Raw genomic sequence first — 24378 nt, 5'->3', positions numbered from 1 at the left:
TTTTACATGGACATTTTCACGTTGCTTTTTCACGAGTTCGTAGATTCAGCAATACTTATCTATGTTTGTGTTAAAGAGACATACAGCTAAAAAGTAAACGATCATCACATTATAACTTATAACTGTTTTCAAAGAATTTTTTAAAGTAAGAATTTAAAAAAAACTCATAAAGCCAATTAAATTGATTTACAATACCCTTTAATTAATAATTACTTGCATTTACTTATTTCCCCATTATTAGGTATATTAACGTTCAGTGACTGATCAAGATAAAATTGGGAATCATTCACATGGGTCAACTAACTACTTCTAACTTAAATTAGTTCAATATTGAGAAATTTTTGGAGACGTTACATTTTGGTGTTGTTTGTAAATTTTTGTAAACAGTAGGTAACTATAGTAATAAAAGCTTATCAGAGATTTTTCACGAGGGTGCAATAATAATAAGTGAATGCGGTCTGCAGTGAAATTGAAATATGCTTCTGAATTACAAAAATAAATAAAAAAGAAACTACTAATTGACCAATACAAGCACACACTAAGTTACTGGTATTTTGCGAAAGATTTTTTTCTCAGCGTGTATTATTTGTTACAACACGTCATAAACGATTCAGAATTTAGTCCTAACATAGGTCTCTCTCATTCACCTTACGACTGATATTCCTATAGAAATAAATACACCTACAACCTGAAATGTACTGAAATATATTTCTCAGGATGATTAACTTTATGGCCAATATCATGGAGTAAAAGTCACAAATAAATTGTTATAACCCAGGAAAGCGTAAATATTGAAAACAATCAATTTACATGGTTCATTAAAACAACTTTCGTCGCTATCAAGTGACTTGAAGCCATTAATTAACTTTATGGTTGATAACTAGGATACTGAAAACTTTGAATGATTCTTGCAAGAGGGAAGGTTGATTTAAAGCATTATTTTATACATAGTGTATGTGATAGGTAGAGACATGCAAAATTCGCGGATTCATTTCGCGATAGGCTAGCATCAAAACAACTATACCTTCGTACCGCTTCTGCGATTGGCCCACATTTTATGTGGGGAACTGTGAGCCAATGGGAAAGATTAAACCAAGAAAGTGCCGAATTACGGACAGCCTAGTTGAGACGTCTCACGCGTCAGTAGCCAATGAACAGGTGTCATTTCCGCGAGTATTTAAATGACTGTGGAGTCTATCCTAGAGGTCAATGAATCCGCGAATTTTGCAGGTCTCTAGTCATGGGTAGAGACCGGAAAAATTCGCGAATTCATTTCGTGATAGGCTAAAATACAAATAGTTATACCTCAGTGCTGCCTCTGCTATTGGCTCACAACTCACCTGGATGACTCCGGGCCAATGAGAAACACCCAACCAAAGCTGTATCGAATCACAGGCTGCTACGTTGCGACGTCTCACAAGACAGCAGCCAATGAGTGGGTGACATTTGACCGAGTGTACGTAGAACTATGGAGTTCATCCTACAAGTCATTGAACCCGCGAATTTTTCCGGTCCCTAGTCATAGGGAAAACCGAAGACCGGACCAAGAAAGATTTACTTATTCACAAACACACTAAAAGAAGCCAAAATCAGCAGATGTCAAATGTTTAATGTAAATCTAGCACCGTGAAAGGAATAACAATATCACAGCTTAGACGAACACAGTGGCCTGACATAAAAACGAGAAAATTTCAATAATAAAAGTGCATAAATACAGACAAACAACTACTTTGGACAAAACAGCGACAGGCAGAGGAACCCAACAATGATACACATGCGAACCCAGCGATGTGTTTGTGTATTCATCTTACTTGTTCGTTCTTCATCTTTTCCTCTAGTATGGCATTCAGTGCAAATAAGCGATGGCTAGGAACAGGAAAAATTCGCGGGTTCATTGACCTCTAGGATAGACTCCACAGTCTTTTACATACTCGGAAAAATGACACCTGTTCATTGGCTGCTGACCCGTGTGACGTCTCAACTAGGTTGTCCGTAATTTGGTCCTTTCTTGGTTTAGGGTTTCCCAAGATAAAATGTACGAAGTTCTTTGGATGTTATTATATTGCTAGGGACACCTGTATTTCGCGAATATATTTCGTGTCAAGGAATTTCACAAAATACTGTAGCTTTTCTCCTGTGGTTATTGGCTGAGGTCGGTGAGAGGTGTCCCGCTCTTGACGGGCCAATCAGAAATTGGTCACCGTACTGCTGCACCCTCACAATTTGCCATGACTCTTAGAAAAAGCTACAGGGTTTTGTGAAATACCTTGACATGTAATGAACTCGCGAAATACAGGTGTCCCTATATATTGCTAAATGAATCCGAGAATTTTTTCCTGTCTCCAGCGATGGCGAATGTCCCAAATAATGTTTTAAATCAATAAATGATAACTAGGGGCAATTTTGTTTTTCACGAAATTATTTCGAGACCAATTGTGTGTTAAAACTTTTTTTTTTTTTTCGTGAATAGACGAGCTTCTTTTAGGTATACGCCTTCTGTCTGTCCACGAATCACAGCCACCCAAGTGCTGAAGCAAGGGCTTCATCAATGGCACGGTCAAACAGGGCAATGGCTTCTCCCGCAGGTGACCGCCAATCACAAGGAAGAATAATGTTCGCAGGCTTTCACGGCCATTGTCTGAAGTAGCTTGGCTTCTGGGTTGTAGCCGCGTCCTTGGCGAATAATTCACCAATTATTGGTGAATCATTCGCCAAGGACGCGGCTTCAACGCAGATGCCAAGCTGCAAGGGAGAAATTGTTGGTGCAGGCATATCAAATACGTAGGGACCGGAAAAATTCGCGGGTTCAATGACCTATAGGATGAACTCCATAGTTCTACGTACTCTCGGTCAATAATGTCACCCACTCATTGACTGCTGTCTTGTGAGACGTCCCAACGTAGCAGCCTGTGATTCGATAAAGCTTTTTGTTGGGTGTTTCTCATTGGCCCAGAGTCATCCAGGTGAGTCGTGAGCCAATAGCAGAGGCAGCACTGAGGTATAACTATTGTATTTTAGCCTATCGCGAAATGAATTCGCGAATTTTTCCGGTGTCTACAAATACGTAGAGACCGGAAAAATTCGCGGATTCATTTCGTAATAGTCTAGAATCCAAAAACGTTTGCCCTTTTGCTGCATCAGTGATTGGGCCACAGTTTACCTGAATGATGCTCGGCCAATGAAAAACCTTTAACAAAAGTATCGAATCACTAGCGTCCCAGTTAAACGTGTGTCACGAGTCAGTAGCCAATGAGCAAATGTAATTTTCCCGCGTGCATAGAGGATCATGCAGTACATCCTACAGGTCATTGAAGTCGCGAATTTTTCCGGTGTCTACGAAATACGTGGCCCTGATAATAACTTACGTGAAGTGTGTCTCGGCTGGTATGGCACCACGGGGCAAGGCTCCAGTAGCGGCACGCGCGGACGTACTGGCTCCCCGCTGTCTCGGAGGGGAGATGTATCTCCTTGGGCGTCCGGCGGCGGAGTGCCGGGAGGGGAGGGCTGAGTGGGCGGGGCGCTCCCGCGGAGCTCACGTGACAGCGGGCGGCGGCCAATCGCGGGCCGCTGCCCCCCTCCCCACCGTGGCCATCGTGCGCGGCGCCGTGGAAACAGGGCTACCGCGCATGCGCGGCGGTGGCGTGTGACGGAGGGGGGGAAGAGCAAACAAAAGACGGGCGAGCCGCACGTGCGCGGGCAAACACGTTATACGAGGGAAGGAAAACGAAGATTGATGTTAAATTACACGAGCCGCCCGGAGGCAGGCCGAACTAACGAGAGGTTCCGACGTCACGGCGGGAAGGCTTTCTTTTGTAACCGATTACCTACAGGTGGCGCGAGAGGAAAAATCACGTGCTTTACCTACAGAAAAAAAAAGACGGTTGTCTGTAAAGTCGGATTACGGACTAGGTTTTAGTAATTTGTAGAGACCTGCAAAATTCGCGGATTCATTCGGTGATAGGTTACAAATCAAACACTAGGCTCAGGCGGAACGTGACAATTTTTCGTGCTTGCAGCCGGCGTTCAACGATTTATAAGACGTTATCATGTCAAAAAATATTAAATTACAATTTAGTGAAAAAAAGTTTAACACAGCATAATTACATTTGACCACACAAATTTATTTTTTAGTTACATAGCCTACTTAGTTACGAAAGATGATTGTGTTTATAATGATATGTAGGCCTATTAAAAAAATCTTTGACACTGTACAAATGATCTTACTTATTTTGCAAATAATTAAATTCAGAGTGGTTTATAGGAGATTGCGAAAATGTTCTTCAAGTCTTCAATATATTTCGAGTATGCAACAACTAAGGATACCAATATCTAAGGATATTCTTAACTTTCCAGTGTGCCGTCTATTTGGTTATAGGATTTTTTTTGGGGGGGGGGGGGGGGAGGAAGGGGAGATTTGAAATTAAATTGAACACTTGAATTCAAATTATCAATATCATGCAGACGACCGCCAATCACAACAGAGAAACAGCAAAAGTGGGCATACCATATTGCAGTTTAATAGACGGTAAGAGTTTTTCGAGAAAAAATGCCTGTCCTAAAGATAGTTAATATATATTATAGTGTAACTTACAGCGATTCCTCATTAATTTACAGATATTTAGGGATTTGAAAAAATCGCGGGTTCAATGACCTCTAGGATGAACTCCATAGTTCTACGTACTCTCGGTCAAATGTCACCCTCTCATTGGCTGCTGTCTTGTGAGACGTCCCAACGTGGCATCCTGTGATTCGATAAAGCTTTGGTTGGGTGTTTCTCATTGGCCCAGAGTCATCCAGGTGAGTTGTGAGCCAATAGCAGAGGCAGCACTGAGGTATAATTATTTGTATTTTAGCCTATCGCGAAATTAATTCGCGAATTTTTCCGGTCTCTAGGCATCATTTATGTTGCAGGACAAGGGGAGAAGAAATGGCTTAGCAAATTATGCTACGGAGCCACCGAAATTGTAGACCTGCAGACCACCCATGTGGCTGTCCAGGGCGCAAGCTTAGTGCTATGCCTGACGAGCAGCCACATGACACGTTTTAACGAGTATTTGCCCTTAAAAACTCGCAGCTAATGCGTAAATGGCACTCGCAGTGTGAGTAGATAGAGCCTACATATATAAAAAAAAAAAGTGTGCAACAGTTCTTGCCTTCAGTTGTCGTCCGACCTGCATGAACATGTTTTCGTTTCATCCTGCATAGAGCAAAGGGTTTGTTTGTACCAAACAAATATTTGTTTATATATGGTGAAACAAATATTTGCTTGGTGGAACAAAATATTTTGTTGGCTTAACCAAACTCGGTAAGTAACAAAAATTATTTGTTACACCTAACCAAATATACTACAGTTGAGTTGAAAAATCTTTTTTTTTTGGGTCAACAGAATCTTTGCTGCTACAAAATATTTGTTTGAATTAACAAACTATATTTATTTCACCATATAGGCTACGAACAAATATTTAGTTGCAAACAAACCTTTCTCTCAGTGTGCCAACGTGTACGTAGAGACCGGAAAAATTCGCGGATTAATTTCGTGATGGTCTGAAATCCAAACACGTGTACAATTCTGCTGGTCCTGCTATTGGCTCGCAGTTTAACTTGAGCTCTTTGGGCCAATGAGAGATTATCGACCAAAGAATCATCGAATCACAAGCTACCTATTGGAGACGCCTCACAAGTTCGCACCCAATGAAAACACTTGTTTGCTTGAGAAATGCAGAGGATAATGAAGGCTATCTTAGAGGTAATTGAATCCGCGAATTTTTCCGGTCTCTACGTGTACGTGATATTAAGACCTAGCTTCAGCAGTGTCGAGTACAGATACTGGGATGCCGGGTATCTACGCACGTATACGGAAACCTGTGATGGAGGCGCCCAGCACTGGCGGATTGCGCACTTTCCTGTGTCCTACGAACCCACTCAGCAGCTGCTAATTTACCGCGAACTTGGAATATGAGACCGCACACGATCTATTCAGCCAGCATCGAAGACGTAGTCGCTTCGTCTGCATGTGCGAAGCCAAACTTGGACGCGTTCCAACGTGTTGCGACCTGCGACGCATCTACGCAGACATCTACACGCGACGTGCGTCTCTTCGTGATTCAGTCAGTGATCCTGTCACAAGCTCCGAGTCGAAGCCCAGGATCAGCCGTGGTCTCCGACGTTGTCGTCCATGTCTCACCGGAGGCAGTCGTCGCCGAAGAAGATGACCAGTGGCTAGAGACCTGCAAAATTCGTGGATTCATTCGGCAATAGGCTAGAATTCAAACACATATACCTCTTAGATAATTTTGCTATTGGCTTACTGTTCATATGGCAGAATCTCAACCAGTTATAAACTCTCAACCATAGAAGGATCGAATCACTGACAAACCAGATGAGACGACTTACAAGTCGGCAGCCAATGAACATGCGTTATTTGCCCGAGTGTACAGGGGTATGTGCAGTCTATCCTGAAGGCCATCGAAACCGCGAATTTTGCATGTCTCTACCAGTGGGATAGTTGTGTTCCTGTGTCCGAGACCGGCGGAACCAGTTAGAATCGCAATCGACGAGACAGTACCCAGAGTCTACGAGGCAGTCCGTGCAGCATTAAAGACTTTGCTTACGAAAATGCTTAATGCCTTAACCTAATAGGCATTTTTGATTTTTTTTTAATAAATATGCAAAACTTGAACGGCGTGTGTTTTTATTTCTAGATATTTAAAGTACCTGTATATTAAACAATTAAACAATATATATTATTAATGTTTGTTGATTTGACTCACGTATAGTTTACCAGCAACCGCGATTATATAAGCGAGGTCCAGACGACGGGACCCTCAGTCAACCCGTTGACTGTGGTGCTGTATGTATCGTCTAGTTTGACCAGTCTGGTACACAAGTCTCGTAATCGTCTATTCGTGAGACCTCGATGGCATCTGTACCATTTTTAACGACGGCTTCGATGGAAGCTGTGATATCAACGATGCAGACCTCATTGACAGCAGAGTCAACAGCTGCAGCGATCCCAATGGATGATGTACCATCGACATCGGGGGCGCTGGTGACAGCGACGGCGACAGCAGAGTCCCCGAGGGCAGCGACGATCCTGATAGCAACAGCTGCACTGCAAGAGACGTGTGTGCCACCAAGTGCAGAAGAGACATCGGAGACTTCCGCGGTTGATGTTTCGCCGGAAACCTCGGAGACTTCAATGAACGATGGACTTTCGTCGCACCGGTGCAGGTACTGTGGCCTGTCTTTCACCACAACTTCACGTGCTCGCTGACATGAAAGTAGCAGATGTCCAAATAATGAACAAAGAACACTGTTTCATTGCGACAAGTGCGTATTGAACAATTTGGACGTCATTGTAAAGACATCTTTTAACATGCAAAAGGTCTCTGAAATTTTCTCGGAAGACAAATAAGTATGACAAATGCGATAAGGTATTTTCACATATTAACAGTCTGGGTAGTCATCAGAAGATATACACAGGAATACACAAAAAAATGCTGGTCACCCTCAATACCATCAGACATCGTCATTTATGGCTTTGCCTGAGTCGGTTGTCAACAGAGAAGCAGTAGTTAACTGACGGAATCTAAATGATTGCTTTTGTTTCAAATATAGTATTTTTGGCAATATTTTTCGAGGGAAGTCACCAAAATCGTGTTGAGAAGATGTGTTATGCCTTGGAGAATAAGTACAACTTCAGTGGTCTGAACTATTCACCGACATTACATCTGATAAAACGTTTTGAGGAAAACCATCCTGAAGTGTTTGTTAATGTGTATGCACTAAATGAGGATAATAAAGTGTGTCCGATTCGTGTAACTAAACAATACAGAAAATATTATTTCTATTTGTCGCTTGTGACAAATGAAAGCAATGCTGCACTCTACTGTTAAATCAAAAAATTTCTCCCTACTTGTGAGACCTCAGGTTACAAAACATCAGCGCAAGATATTATGTGCTTTAAGTATTTCATTGTTCAACATTGAAAATCTGGCCTTACAGCTATACAGTGTCTTGAACTGCACAAAATGAAATGTGTAAAAAAATGTTGAACAGATTTTGTTTAACTAATCAAAGTATTAATTCAATTGTTTATGCTTGTTTTTGTACTAATAATAATTATTTTTATTTGTAATTTTGGTGTTTGTTTTCTAATCTGTCATTTTCATTAAATAATCATGTTTTTATTGATTAAAGGATCGAACCATGACCGTCCCCTTAAGAACCCTGGACGTTTTGGAAGAATCCATTACTTCCTCAATATGTTCCATTCCGCGCCTTGACAAAACCTTTCTGCTTCCTGGGTCATCAGTCAGGTTGGTTTCATCGTAATTCCACATATTTCTGGTGGAATGCCTTCAGCAATTTTCTCCAGATTAAAAAAAAAAGTAATGTCTCCTTATCTATGCCACTAATAATCTAAAGTGATTTTTTTTAAAACTACATTTAGGTAACTGTGAAAATATATAGCCCATGTCAAAACAAAGTAAAGGACCCACAAAAAGAGTTTGTATTAAATTACTCCTCCTTAGAAATACACTGCTCAACAAACATTTGGAATAACATAGATACGACTATATTAAATTCTTACTGTCAACCATTTATTATGTGGTTTTACAATTAGTATTTAACAAAATAAGCATAGTGACTAGGGTGGCCCACACGTTAAACGGATTTGAACGTTTGTGACTTCTTGCTGCAGGATAACCTCGAGGAAAAGGTTTTCGAACATCGTCCTCACGTCTTGAAAGAACTGAAGATGCGAATTTTCGAGGAAATCGCTGCTATAAGTTACGCCTCGAAATGTGCCGGAAAGCGGCCGAAGAGTTCCGAAACGGCCTTCATCACTGCATCGCTGCTGATGGGCAGCTGGTGATCTTACTGGTATGATCTTCAGAACTCGATAAAAAATTGGTTGTCTGTAAAGTCGGTTTACGGACGATAGTTTAACGTGACAACGTCATAACAAAACATTGATGAAATGATTGCATACTTTATGAATAAAATTGAATCAATTTTATTTTAATAATAAAAGAATAAATTTTTGAAATTATACTAGTAATCAGATTTTTAAAATGCAGGAATAATTAACCTTTATTCCCGAAATTGTTGTTGTAATAAGAAATGAAAACCACATTAACTTTTCACTTCACTTCATAAACAGTCGACGAAACAGTTCACGTGTAGATTACTTGTAATTAATTTTAAAAACTGGCGTTTAGCTATAAAGTTTAAATATAATTATGATCAAGTTTTCATATAAATAAACTGTAGGCCTAATCAAATATCTATCATCAATTGTCTGAATCACCATAATTTTTTAGTCAATTGTAGCATAACCTATTATTACTGCACTCGCCGACAGCGTAACGAAACACAGCGTAATGGAACAATGAGCGTAACGGGACACAGCATAACGGAACAATGAGCGTAACAGGACACAGCGTAACAGAACAATGTGCGTAACAGGACACTTTTTCGTGCATGCAGCCGGCGTTCATCATTTATTAGATGTCGTCACGTCAAAAATAATAGGGATGTACACTGATTGCAATAAAATAAACCTCATTTCTGTAAGATGCTCCGTTTTTTTAAATACTGATACACGCCTTTTCCCTTTTGCCCCATTCTGTACTACAAGGAAAATATTGTAACTTTGTACAGCACATGGCTATATTTATTTTTGCATATCCTATAGGTATGATAAACTTATTTTTTAGATTATGGTGAGTATTTCTTTCAAAAATTAACGCATTAATTTATAATTTGATTGATGTTTCATTTAAGCTTTTTTTTCAAACCACTTAAAAGATAATCGAATATAAAATAATTTTCCTTTATTTTGTTTTATCATTGTTATTAATGTGCGCAGTTAATACTGGAAAGCTATAAAAGGAACGGTTTACAAATAACTTTCACTATTGGAGGTACTGGGACAACACAATGAATCCCCGGTAAGAGTATGAACCCAGTAATACTGCGAATACTATTTTGTAGTGTTACAGTTGTTTTTCTGTAAATGTACAAATTTACAAATAGATCTGTAAGTTTACATGAATATTTATGTTCCATTAACAAAGAAATTTCCAGCGTGGCCATCTTATATGTCTAAATTAATCAATTAAATATAGGTATGTATATGTATATCGAATTTCACAAATTAACTAGTGGGAAGGTAATATGCGTAACATTTAAGGCCAGTTCTCAGAACAATAATGACAAGAGGATTTATTTTTCAGCGTAATTGGATAACTAAGCCAATTCAATCGATAGGCCTATACTGTTGTGTAGGATGTCCTTAAAAGAATATCGGTTTCAATGGTATATTATAAACAGTTTAATTTAGACTATTTACAACAAATCATAAATCAAACTGAAGGTACACTAAAGAGTAGTTTTTTTTTTTTTTACAAATTTTCAATGTGTGCACATTTAGTTATACAGCACACATTCAACCGAAAGTCCAATTATTCCCATACCTTGGTTAACAAGTCCGGAGTAATGGAAGCAATACCCTCTTCAATTCTGGCAAATCATTAGATAGCGGCGAAACATAGACACGATCTTTTATAAAGCCACAAAGGCAAAAATCACATTAGGTGACCGTGGAGGCCAGCGAAAAAAGAGCTATATCGTCTCGACCATTACGACCAATCCAACGGTCAGGGACATAGACGAACAACTACATTCGTAAAAAAAAAAATAAAGAGAGAGAGGTTTTAATAGAGATGGCCGAAATTACAGATTAAATCTTTGCAAATTTGTAACACATATGTTCGGGATTCGCAATTTTGCGTAGGTGGCGCTGCAAGCGAGAAAACAACAAAGCAAAACTTGCGCTTGCGCTTATATAAAATTATTTGAGTTAGGCCTACTCTTTAATTGTGCCCTTGAACCAAAACTCCACAACTCTTACAGTTGATACTATTAGAACTTATAACTAGGGACTGGAAAAATTCGCGGGAATCAATGACCTGTAGGATGAACTCCATAGTTCTACGTACTCTCGGTCAAAGTCACCCACTCATTGGCTGCTGTCTTGTGAGACGTCCCAACGTAGCAGCCTTTGATTCGATACAGCTTTGGTTGGGTGTTTCTCATTGGCCCAGGTGTGATTCCATCTGAATATAATTACTCCATACTTAGGAAACTTATAACAGATATTAACACAAATATTAACATACAATATCAATTACGTACTTAAACAGATCTCAGGTATATTCAGAAAGAAGAAAAAATATGGGCCGGCCCTAAATTAAATTATAAAAAGGTTTCATTAAAAAAATACATAAATCAATAAAAAAATACAAATATGTTTAAACCATCCCAGTATATATTCTTAAAGTCCAGAAATGATGTTTATCTGATGATCTTCGTCTGACGGCGAAGTTAAGAAAGTTCAGAAAAGGGTCAAAAGATACAGAAGCACCGGAGGTCGGGGCTTCGTTTCCCGGAGATCACGCGGGAACATGATGCCAGGGCGCTTGTGTGTTGTTGAGGAAGGGTGGTGAAAATGCCAATTCGGTGTCCGGCTCTTGGACCCTGTCTGGAACAGTGTGAATCAAAACTGATCAGAACTAGTACACAGACATTATAAACTGGGCAGAGAATGCCCGCAAAAGTTAAGGGGAGATTGGGGAATGTCGCGGATCATAACTCACCAGACAGGGAAGTCGGCTTCTATTTTCTGATGCGTCGCCAGCCAGGAACTGGAGCCCGCGAATACGCGGTTGGGCGCGGACGTTTCCACCATTTCAAAAGAAATTATTTAAAAGAAAATAACTATTACTCTTTGTACTATGCAGACGGACTAAACTACTTCAAAAAAAAATTACAGGGATAGCAACCCTTATTTAATCGACTACATCGTCGGTTGCGGCCGGATGGAAGTATGTCTCGTCGATCTGCCGATTATCACAAACGGTCCGTCTGCAGTCGCGACACGAAGTGTCTCGCGAAGAACCTCGTCTCGTAATTAAAAGTAAAATGTTCAATCAAAGGTGGAGGGGTAGGCTGGGGCGTCCGGACCGAAAGGTTCCGAAGTTCCCCGAGTGGGACTTATAAAAACTCTGACTTTGATGTCTCGAAGTTGGTAGCACTGGCCGACTTTAGCGCTACCTGTTGAGGGGTGTCTGAAACAAAAAATGAATCGACTCGCCCTAGCCGTCTGCTAAAACCAGGGGCTAAAGGGGCAGTCAGGTGCGGCACTCTGGCGGCCTACAGGGGAAGGTAGCTGGGAGGTTAGTAAGTTTGTCACCAGATGTCGCGGTGGTCAGCTCCACGGGCTCGCCATAAGAGAAGAAGTTACTAAGTCCGCCGCTAGATGTTGTGTGTGGTCCATCTTTGCACACACATTTTTTATGCCAGTCGTCCTTGGAGTCAGTCACTGCCTGGCGGAGTTCACACCAGGAAAATGCTCTTGGGCTAAATTCTTAGAACCGAGAGGGGATGTAGGTGGAGTAAGGGAGGGGCATAAAACGCAACCGGGCTGGGAACGGGCCTCCTAGCCTTGACTTTAGGGGAGTGAACCTAAGAAGAATGCGTGACGTGAAAGGCTATGGTCAGCTCGTCTCTGAGAAATGGTAACAACTCGTCCAGAGCTGTTGTAGGCGGTTTTAGTCATGAAGGGAAGTAATGTTACAGGTCTGGGACGTGCCTGCAAGCGAGAGAAATGTCAAACGGGCTGCCAACGAAGTCTTAGATTAGCAAAAGATCCGATAGATCCTTGAGAAAAGGTGCCTCTGTCCACTGGCACAAAGTTTAACTAAGGGGAGTACACCAGCCTAACCAAGAGTAAATCACCCAAAGTCAAATTATAAAGAAAAATAAAATTTCCAAAAATAATTTAAAATTATAATAAAATTTAAAAAAACGTGTCGAAATACCACATTTCCGGCACATCACTATTTTATAGAAAAAAATTGAGCCAAAAATAAGGGAATCTTACTCTAATTGGCGGTCTGCAGTGACACCAAAAGTTAGGTTGTTAGAAACGATGCAGTTCTGGCTACCGGGGACAGCTACAAATCACTAATTTTCTCTTCAGATTTCTGTTCCCATTGTAACATGTCTTGTTCCAGAGGTCTGAAAGGTTATTATCGAAGTTCTGCAAGATTTTGTGAAGGTAAGCATGTATATAATTAATGCACTACCTTACAAGAAAAAGGACTATGTAATTTTTTTGACGTGACAACGTCTAATAAATCGATGAACGCCGGCTGCACGCACGAAAAAGTGTCCCACTACGGATGTCCCACTACGGATGTGTCCTTTTTGCTCATTGTACGCATGCGTGGCATTTCTCTTCATGCTCATTGTACGCATGCGTGGCATCTCTCTTCCACTCGATTGGAACAACCATCGATTTGACTTTTCAATCATATTTTCGTCGTTTGAATTATTAATATTATGTAATTTAACGATCGTCCACCGATTTTCAGCACAATCGGTACGGTTATTTAAAAGTAATGTTGAATATTCAAATACGTTTTGAACCAACAATTGTGTTTTACAGTTACACATAATAATTCAAATTACACCCGGGATCTTTTACACAATGTTTTAAAAAATTTGTAACACATTATAAATAAGTTTGGTGTATTTGGGATGCGTATTTTTTATAAAATTGTGTTATAAAAACGAAAAATATTATTCCTCTACCGTGAACAAAATTTTTATAAACTTTATACAACATCTGAAACTATTCTTTTTCAGGTATGGCCTCGTTGTCATGCGGTCAACATAGCTAATTTCCAACTCAACGGTTGTCGGTTCAAACCCTGGAAGCTGCGAGTTTCTTTTTTGTACTTGTAAAAATAAATACGTCACACGCAACATTTCAAAAGTAATAAATATATTTGAATTAATGAATGCAAATAAAAGTAAATTTATTAATTCAATTGCACATTTCATTTCACTCCTTTGTATCCATACAAAATAGTGATAATTAAATAAAAATGATTCAATTTTATTCATAAAAGTATGCAGACGTAGATTTTATCATGCAAAAGATAGAAAAATTTAAAAAAAAAATCTTCCTCAAAGAATATAATATTTTAATGCCTAAATGGTTTGGTTGCAAAAACCTATTACGGCTCAGTCTCAGGCCGAATATGATATTTCCTTTTCTTCTGGATCAATCATTTCATCAATGTTTTGTTATGACGTTGTCACGTTAAACTATCGTCCGTAAACCGACTTTACAGACAACCAATTTTTTTTTCAATTTCTATTGAGCAGTTGACGTCTAACACTTTGCGACAGTAATGTGAAACATTACACTGTAACAACAATACACTACACACAGAAAAAAAACATAAAATGTTTTACTCATATGTTACTTTAAATTTACTTTTGTTAAGAATGAAAAAGTTTAATATATTTATGATTATAACTGTCGATAACCTGTGATATTGAGACTCTAATAAAGAGCTGTGTGTGTGGTGCCTGACTGGCAATATACAAAAATTCACCTTTTTTTTTAATGTTATGGTGAAGCCTGATTTGTAAAGCGTTGTTCATCTGTACTATATTCTTCATGTAGTAGCTGGGTAATGAAAGATTCATACGCAGGTGATGTGTCTGAATTATCGTAGACATTTCGTTTGTCCCCTGTTTTGTACAAGAATCTAACACTAAACACCTTTTTATAGGTATGAAAATTAATGATATACGTAAGTGATTGCTAAATTCATAATTAGCTCCATTTTCTGAATCAGTTGAGAATCATCTTCCAGGTGTATTCACATCAAGAAGAAACATTTAAGGATACGTACGAAAATCATTTCATCCTTTTGCACGGTGATGAAAAATACCTTTCCGGTGCAAAGTATACTTGTGCTCACGCAAAAATTCACTGTGCACATTCTTAACATTTTTTTTTTTTTTAATTTTTCTGATCTAAAATTAGCCGCCAGTACTTTCAACCGCGCCGAGTTTTAAATATATATTTTTTTAACGTAATAACGTCTTATAAATCGATGAACGCCGGCTGCACGCACGAAAAATCATGACTCATTGTCACGTTCCGCCTGAGCCGAGCGTGCAAGAACCGGCCAACCACCATGCGAGAAAATCTTTTACTTATAATTAGTAAAGACCCTTGAATTTCGCGGATTCATTTCGTGTTTTGCTAAAATTCAAATAATTATACCTTAGCGCTGCTTCTGCCATTGGTTCTCTGTTAATCTGGATTAATGAGGGCCAATTAGAGACCCTCACTCATAGAAATGTCGAATCACAGACACTCAGTCGAGACGACTCACAAGTCAGCAGCCAATGAGCAGTTGGCATTTGCCCGAGTGTGTAGAGGATATTGGAGCCTATCCTGGAGGTCATTAAATCCGCGAAATTCATGGGTCTCTAATAATTAGAGACCGGAAAAATTTGCGGGTTCAATGACCTCCAGGATATACTCTACTACACTCTACACAATCGGGCAAATGCCACCTGTTCATTGGCTGCTGACTTGTGAGTCGTCTGGACTGAGTGTCTGTGATTCGACATTTCTATGAGTGAGGGTCTCTAATTGGCCCTCATTAATCCAGATTAACAGTGAACCAATGGCAGAAGTAGCGCTAAGGTATAATTATTTGAATTGTAGCATATCACGAAATGAATCCGCGATTTGCAGGTATCTAGCCTACTTATAATTAGAGACCGGAAAAATTCGCGGATTCCTTTCGAGACAGCCTGGAATCCAAAATCGTTTATCTTAATGCTGCGTCAGTGATTGGACTGCAATTTACCTGAAGGACTCTGAGCCAATGGCAAACACTCAACAAAAGAAGGTGTCCCGAGTCGGTAGCCAATGACCAGGTGATAGTTGCCCGAGTACATAGAGAATCGTGGAGTCTATCATAGTGGTCATTGAAATAGCGAATTTTTGCAGCCCCTACTTATAATATCAAACAGGTTAAGGGGGGCTTTTCAACTAATTGTACGTGATTTTATTTAAACAAATTATTTAAATTAAATTTGCAAAAAACTTTAAATAATATTTTAAAATTAAAAAGTATGCAAATTTTTCATCAATGTTTTCTTATGACCTTGTCACGTAAAATTATCGTCCGTAAACCGACTTGACAGACAAACCCCCAACCCTTTTTTTTATATATAGGCCTATATTCTGGGAGCCAATTGTAATTGGTAGAGACCGGAAAAATTCGCGAATTCATTTCGCGATAGGCTAAGATACAAATAGTTATACCTCAGTGCTGCCTCTGCTATTGGCTCACAACCCACCTGGATGACTCTGGACCAATGAGAAACACCCAACCAAAGCTTTATCGAATCACAGGCTGCTACGTTGGGACGTCTCACAAGACAGCAGCCAATGAGTGGGTGGCATTTGACCGAGTGTACGTAGAACTATGGAGTTCATCCTACAGGTCATTGAACCCGCGAATTTTTCCTGTCCCTAGTAATTGGTAGTATTGTTAACTGCCTGTATTCCTCTGTAAGAGCCACTCCACGGGTCGCCTGCTCCCGACCAGCTAGGGGGACTCAGCGACAGTCACGCGTTCGACACTGCCGCTTGCACCGTGCGACATCTGTCGACATCATTAGTACTGTCTTAAGGCATTACTCCCCCCCCCCCTCTTTTGGTTTGTTAACCCAGCCCTGTTAGCCGTTAGGCCCTACCGGTCTGGAGCCCCCACGGGCGGGGATACGGGGATACGCCGTATACGCGTAACAGGAGAGGTGTTAAGAGATCCAGCTGTAGTGAAATTGTACTGTATTTTGTCAATAGACAATTTAATAAGTATAAATTTTTTGATAACACCATTTATACTCTTTTATAGAGACCGGAAAAATTCGCGGATTCTATTACCTCTAGGATAGCCTCCATTATCATCTGCATTTCTCAAGCAAACAAGTGTTTTCATTGGGTGCGAACTTGTGAGGCGTCTCCAATAGGTAGCTTGTGATTCGACGATTCTTTGGTCGATAATCTCTCATTGGCCCAAAGAGCTCAAGTTGAACTGCGAGCCAATAGCACAACCAGCAGAATTGTGCACGTGTTTGGATTTCAGACTATCACGAAATTAATCCGCGAATTTTTCCGGTCTCTACTTACTATAAATCGATGATCGCCGGCTGCACGCACGAAAAAGAGTCACGTTCCGCCTGAGCCGAACGTGCAAGAACCGGCCAACCACCGTACGAGAAAATCAAAAGCAGCAATTTAAAAAATTTGATATGACATTATCACGTAAAATTTTAACGTCCGTAAACCGACTTTACAGACAATCCCCTTTTTTTTTCAAATGTGGATCAATAAAAAATAACAACATTACTTTGGTGTTAAAGGTGGGTGCAGGAATAAAAATGCATGTTATGAGACCTTTCTAATCCAACCAACCTACTGAGATGGGAGAAGTAACATTGTTTTTGAGGAATATCTGGTCGTGATGAAACTTTGGTGGACACTACTGTCCCCTTGTTTCTGAGCTGTTTTTTGTTTCTACAGGACAGGCGCCCAGGCATCACGTTATGCAACACCTGCCAAACTTCCCCCTTCCCCCACCCCTTCACCCAACACACCCTCCACGCCGCGTGACCATCGCCGTGAATTATTAAAACTGCGTGGGAGTGTTGCCTTGTTGGGGGAAGGGTGGGGGGAGGAAACTCGAGGACGGGCGCATTCAATTAACAAGGCCGTTAACTTGATTACTGCCGGCTGTTTGATTGCTCATCAAGTTAATTACCCGGCGAGCGAGGGGCGGGGCTATGACGTCAAGCAGGCAAGCCCGACTGGGATCACGCGCTCGTCAGGATGCTACCGAGTAGAAATATTACGTGTGTTCTGCTCCAGCGTATAGTCAACTAGGTCCGGCAAGTCAGGCCTGGAATTATCTTTGAAAGATTTGTGCAATGGGAGTGCATGACTTTATGTAAGCTTTTGGACACACGCCATTGCTAAGCGCACGTATGTCTGTAGAAGAAAACTAACAAAAACCCCAAAAAACAAAAACACAAATTAAGCAAAAAATTGCTGTTGTCAACAGGATATTAACACCATATAATATTCCATAACAGGAATATGGTCAACAAACAAAGAAAAACAAAGAAAAATGGACTAACAGAACGAAGAAAAACCCACAAATGATGAGAGCATAAAATATTGAACCCAAAAAATTTCTGCACAGCAGTTGAAACGAGACAAAAAGACGATAAAACGAAACTACGAAACAAACACAATGGTTTTCCAATAGTGTTTTTGTCTTTTGGGTTTTTTGTAGTTTTCTTCTACAGACTTGCATGTGCTTTAGCAATGGCGTATGTCCAAAAGTTACATCAAGTCAAACCTGGAAGTCAGGCAAACTCCTGAGCACCAAACTCTTTATAGGTACAGTCATTTCAGTAAAAACCTGGAGTAGGCCTACACGCAGTTTGCCCGAAAATCGTTTATTCTAAAAGTGCATTACCACAGTTTGTCTTAAAATTATAACACACGACTTTAGGACAAATTACATTAGGACAAACTTTATTAGCAAAAAAAAATTATTTTAGGAAAAACGATTGTAAAGGTTCCATAAATTTTCATACTCATTTATAGGACGAACTGTTTTTAGAACAAGCAACTTAGAACAAACCTGCACTTTAATTTTGTAATTCACTCTGACGTGTGAAAAGCTTAAAACAAGTCAGTAAATTAAAGAAAATACAAATCTTTAATCATTTTGCTTCTTGTGCGCCATATTTCCGGTTCGATGGCCGCTTTATTAAAATTCATGAGGTAGGAATGTTACTCATACTTTTTCCAACAAATTACCAAACCCTGAAGACCTTCATTTTCCTTTGACATCCCTCATTGAAGTCAATGCCATATCATTCCGCGCACGCGGTCGTCGTTGTGATGTTAAAGGAACAGACAGTAAAAAAAAATTCTTGCCACAGAATTATTAGGTATTATTTATAATTCTGGTGAACATTTACATATTATTTTTTTTAATATGGTAATAAGTAGGGACATGCAGATTTCGCGAAAAGATTTCGAGACTAGATGAAAGTTAAAACACTAAAGCATCGTCAGTGTTTCGTGATTAGGTGAGTTTCTCCCGGTGCACATAGATTGTAACAACACCAATCACAGTAATTCGGTGCGGAAGTAAACGCGTCCTGAGTGGCTCGGTCAAATAAGGCAAACACTTCTCTCGCAGACGGCCGCCAATTACAAGGAAGAAACTACAGGTGTGGGTTTACCTTGTTGCAGTCTGATAAGTGTTCAGATCTTTTCGCGAAAAATGCCTGCCACTAGTAATAAGTTATTCGAATGTGGCAGCCATCATCATACACTGGGAACAAAAGCACAATAGGCGGATTTAGTAGGGGGCATAGGGCACGTACCCCCCTCCCCCCGAATCTTAAAACTTGACAAGTAATTTAATACGGTCCCGCTAAAATTACGTTCGTTCCGACCCTTGTAGCCACCCCCCCCCCCCCCTTTCCAGGAAAGCCCTTGTGGCCTACCTCCCTAAAAAAAAAAGACCCCGGATCTCCCCTGGAAAGCGCATGTAAATATTACATTAACCAAGACAGACACTATCGAATATCCTGAACCCGTCCCAGAACCTAACACATTACACTACTAGATCTGGTAGGTAATGAATGTTCTACAGCGGATAAGACACCTGTAAAACTTTGTGTTTATAAAAATACCTACTTTTATGTTATATAAAGTTACTCCTATTTTGGACCAGCTCACGAGCGAGATAATAATCGATTGTTAGAGACCGGAAAAATTCGCGAATTCATTTCGCGATAGGCTAAAATATAAATAGTTATACCTCAGTGCTGCCTCTGCTATTGGCTCACAACTCACCTGGATTACTCTGGGCCAATGAGAAACACCCAACCAAAGCTTTATCGAATCATAGGATGCTACGTTGGGACGTCTCACAAGACAGCAGCCAATGAGTGGGTGACATATGACCGAGAGTACGAAAAACTATGGAGTTCATCCTACAGGTCATTGAACCCGCGAATTTTTCCGGTCCATATGCATGTAATAAGCAGAAAAATTTACAATATACAGAACGTTTTCCTTAAAACATAGTTTTGACGTTTGCGTTTATCAAAACCGTTTCACAGTCACTATTTTGCAAGCGCAAGCGGATCCCTTCAGTGAGGGATTTCTTTGTTCCAAGGGGGGTGGGGGGGAAATCCCCCCATGCCCCGGATTTACGTTATGACTAAAAGCTTATGATAACTTCTTAAATCCACGTGGTTACATGTAGTATGAATGGTTAGGATAAGTTTAATAAGTAGCCTAGGTACATGTAGCAAATAGGCCTACATTAAATTTTTTTTTGTGGTTGATAATAAAAGAATGACTAGAGGCATGCACTTTTCGCGAAAAGATTTTGAGACTAGTTGAAATTCAAAACACTGTAGTATCGTCTGTGTTTCGTGATTGGGTGTGTTTCTTTCAGTTACGTGTCTACTGCCAGAACACCAATCACAGTAGTTCAGTGCGTAAACAAATGCGTCCCGAGTGGCTCGGTGAAATAAGGCAACGGCTCTTCTCTCACAGACGGTCGCCAATCACAAGAGAGAAACCGCTGTTGTGGGTGTACCTTGTTGCAGTCTAATGGGCATTCAATTCTTTTCGCGAATAATGCCTGCCCCTAAGAATGACTTTTATAAATTAAATGACGGTAGAACAAGGGATTATTTACCTCAACTATTTTTCCGCTGGCTTGCCAATATTTTAGCCACCGACAGACGTGAGGGCCACTGTGGAAGATATTTGTTGTTTTTTTCATCCGGAGCTGGTCAGCACCTGCTCCGGCAAGAGTCCTCCTAATCGGCTTGCGCGCCTGTCACAAGGGGGGGGGGGGGGGTGAGGGAGGATTGGTTATGCACAATCTGTCTAATGGCGCGCCGCGGGCCGTGTCTGGTGCTATACCATCCCTGCAGTCGGCCGTCGCCACACTCCACCCCCCCCCCCCCCCAGCCCCCTTCCACGCCATCTTGGTTTCAAAGGATTTTTCCCCATAACATTTTTTTTTTCAAATTAATTTTCCAAATTTGTCTTCGTTAAACCATCGCACAGGCGTAGATACCGTGTCGGAAAAGTGTGTGTGTGTGGGGGGGGGGGGGGGGCACTACGCTTGCCAAATCGTGACTGTGAAACGGAGTTGATAGACGTAAAAGTCAAAACTATGTTTTGTGGAAAAAATGTTCTGTATGTGTTAAAGTTTTCTGCTGTCGATCTCTCTCTCTCTCTCTCTCTCTCTCTCTCTCTCTCTCTCTCTCATGCCTCTTGATGTTGGCGGTGATGTTCCTGCTGCTCCATGCCTAACTGGTCAAAACCCCGAGCTTATATACCCATTTTCTCTCCCCCTTTCCCTCCTATTGCCCTCCAATCCTCTGGTTACTTTAAAAATAGAGAACATTCTAGAATGTTTTAGAAGGATATTCACACCAGTTCACCGATTTCCGGGATTTATTCTTCTTTTTGCTAAATCCGAAGTTGGTGACACTAAATTCGATGTTGTGTTGGAATGATGTCTCCACTTTTGTCTATGGTTTATGTGTGAAAGTGCACCTGTCTTTGCCGCACACAGCCGTAGCCTATCTATGAGTCGAGATGTCACAAGATGTCAGTTTATTCCTTCCCCGCTAACATGAAAGGTAAGCTTCTTCACGTCCTTAAATGTTTTGTGTGTAGAATCTTAAATTAACGTCTCGTGACCATACACGGTCACAAAACCCACGTGCAAAACTCTCGCCCCCTTCCCTTTTTCTCATAATGCGAATTTCCGCGGGTCTCCCTTGCGAATCCTACAGATTTACACCCTTATCGCCATAGTATATAGTCCGAATGAATGCTTAAAGATAATGGAGCCTGTCTACTACAGTTAACCCTGTGAATTTATTGTGTTTGGTTTACTGAACTCTTTTTTTGGAAGATACAACTGTAATAATATTCTCAATATAGGTACACAGTGTTATCTCCTGTTGGAAATATCTTAATGTATTTAGTTATGCTAGGACACGGAAATTTCGCGCATCCATTTAGTCGCAAGTTAGAATGCAAACCTTCACACTCTCGCACTGTGTTCATGATTGGCCCGCAGTTATCTGGACACGCCCCTCCGAGACCGTGAGCCAACGATGCCCAGCTAGGAGAGAAGTAGGCGAATCAGGTAGTGCCGATTAACGAGGATAAACATGCTCTCGCTAAGAAATCAACCAATGGGATAGCGAACATGGGTTGAGCACACCTATTACCTTACATTCTACTCTGAAGCCAGAAGAATCTGCGAAATTTCTGGGTCTCTAGGTATGATTCATGCCTTAACAAAGGGATTTTTTTAAGATTAAACATTAAAAAATAATTTTAATCCAGTATGGCGTCTCTCTGTTCAGTCTTAATCTCTTCCTAGTTGGATTTTTGTATTGACTTCATGGTTTCAAAACAGATTTTGATTGTATATTCGTGGAAAGCGCCGCGTGCATTGTGCTGGATTAGGCATCAGTTTAATTAAAAACCAGTGTTTAAAACTTTTGCAACTAGAATAAATGTTTCACCAAGCTCATTGCACAGTCGCGACCACCATTCCAAACTCACGGACTGCTTACAACGTAGGGGAGGACGGGGCAAGTTGGCGATGTTAAGAGTTCGTCATTTTTTATAATTTTAATTTTGGAAATACTATTTCCTTCTTTCCACACACGATTAGAATAGTCTTTTGTCGTGGTGTAACTACATGGAAAAATCTATATTTCTATATTATCTCCAAAATTCTGCCCTTTTAAAAATATAATGCAAATGTGCCATCTTGCCCCGTTACCGGGGTAAGATGACTTTGACTACGGGGTAAGATGACATTTCTGCACAATTTTAAACATATTTATTCTTAGAATGCAAACTAATGTAAATTAACTAATTTAACATTGTTACATGCTTTTTTTTACATATATGGCATATTATTAAAGGCTTGGTTTGTTGAAAATTACAATTAATAGTTAACTTACATAACTAATTCAGAGTTGGTGTTTTTATAAACAATAATAGCAAACAAATTTTCCTCCTTCAAAGTTCGAGCAGTCCTCATGCCACCATATGTGGTATTTGCAACACTCGATCCAATCTTCTGATGGAGGGTCGACATAAATCTCATCACACACAAGACACTGCACTTCGGATATTTGAGCTGAAGTCATGCCTGGCGAAAGTTGGAGCTTCTTGGATTTTTCTCGAGAATCCAACTTCAGTTTCTTAGTAACAGTTCCTTTTTTTGCATCTCGAGACTCATGTCTTTATTGTTTCAAACGTTCTTGTTCTATCCTCTGAGCTTTTCTCTGAACCAGCATCGCTTTCATGGGTGAGCTTGTGATGACACTTGCACATTGCTTATGACTTATCCTTTTTATCACATATGATCTTTCTTTAGGCAATGGTTTGAAATCGAAAACACTTCGGCACAGTTTTGGCTCAACAGGAGTAGCATTTCTTATGGGCCCTATCTTAATGAGAGTAGCATTTCTTGAAAGTCCTGGCTCAACGGGAGTAGAATTTCTTGAAGGTCCTGGCTCAATCGGAGAAATATTTCTTGAAGATCCTGGTTTAATGGAAATGTAATTTCTTGAAGGTCCTGGCTCAATGGGAGTAGCATTTCTTAATGGTCCTGGCTCAATGGAAGTAGCATTTCTTGAAGGTCCTGGTTCTTCAGTTTTCTCTGCCTGATGTTCATTAACTGCTTTTTCCATAGCAAGATCATGATCGGTGGGGTTCGCTGCAGCTAAATCATGCTCAGTAAACACAAGGGGATCACAAGGCTCAATTCCACATTCTCGGAACCCATTGACTGCATTACCGACTGTAGCTGCTTTTAAATAAGCAGTGCTTAGTAGCTCACCAATTTTTTTTGTCAGTTATGGCTTTCCCTGGATTAGTGACCATTAAGTTGTCACAAGCTTGACTGTAATAGGTTTTTAATGGCCCAAAAAAGGAAACATCCAGCATTTGAAGACGATGGGTAGTGTGGGGTGGAAATCCGACCATAACGATGTGATTTTCCCGGCAAAAGTTTATAGCCTCCAGTGTTACGTGTGTTTTATGGTTGTCAACAAGCAACAGCACGTGAAATTCACTGGTTGGTTTCACATGTAGTTCGAAATGTTTCAAAAACAACACAAATATTTCTCCATTGCTCCAACCATTATCACTGCAATTCCCAACGGTTCCCGGAGGGGCTCTTTCCACAAGTTCAGATCGCATCCGTTTTCTTGCGAAAACCAAAAAAGGGGGCAGGTAATATCCGCAAGCATTAATGCAACAAATAATAGTAACATTTCTTCCTCTCTCTGCCGAAACGATCTTGGAAACACTCTTACTTCCTGTGGGTGAAATAACCTTTGATA

At 40.4% G+C, this 24378-nt stretch overlaps 1 protein-coding gene across 1 annotated transcript in view; it reads right to left on the bottom strand.

Annotated features, from left to right (window-relative positions):
• The window catches only part of LOC134528627 (SKI family transcriptional corepressor 2), a 56312-nt gene extending 49161 nt beyond the window's left edge, over positions 1-7151 (bottom strand). Inside the window, exon 1 of the mRNA XM_063362379.1 lies at positions 6979-7151. Coding sequence (XP_063218449.1) covers positions 6979-7151 — 173 coding nt within the window. The remainder of the gene's footprint in view (positions 1-6978) is intronic.
• Between the last annotated feature and the right edge of the window lie 17227 nt (positions 7152-24378).

Source organism: Bacillus rossius, chromosome 1 (genome assembly GCF_032445375.1).
Source record: "Bacillus rossius redtenbacheri isolate Brsri chromosome 1, Brsri_v3, whole genome shotgun sequence".
NCBI classification, from domain to species: domain Eukaryota; kingdom Metazoa; phylum Arthropoda; class Insecta; order Phasmatodea; family Bacillidae; genus Bacillus; species Bacillus rossius.
Note: the sequence above shows the minus strand (reverse complement) of the source record. Positions and strands in the feature narration are given on the sequence as shown.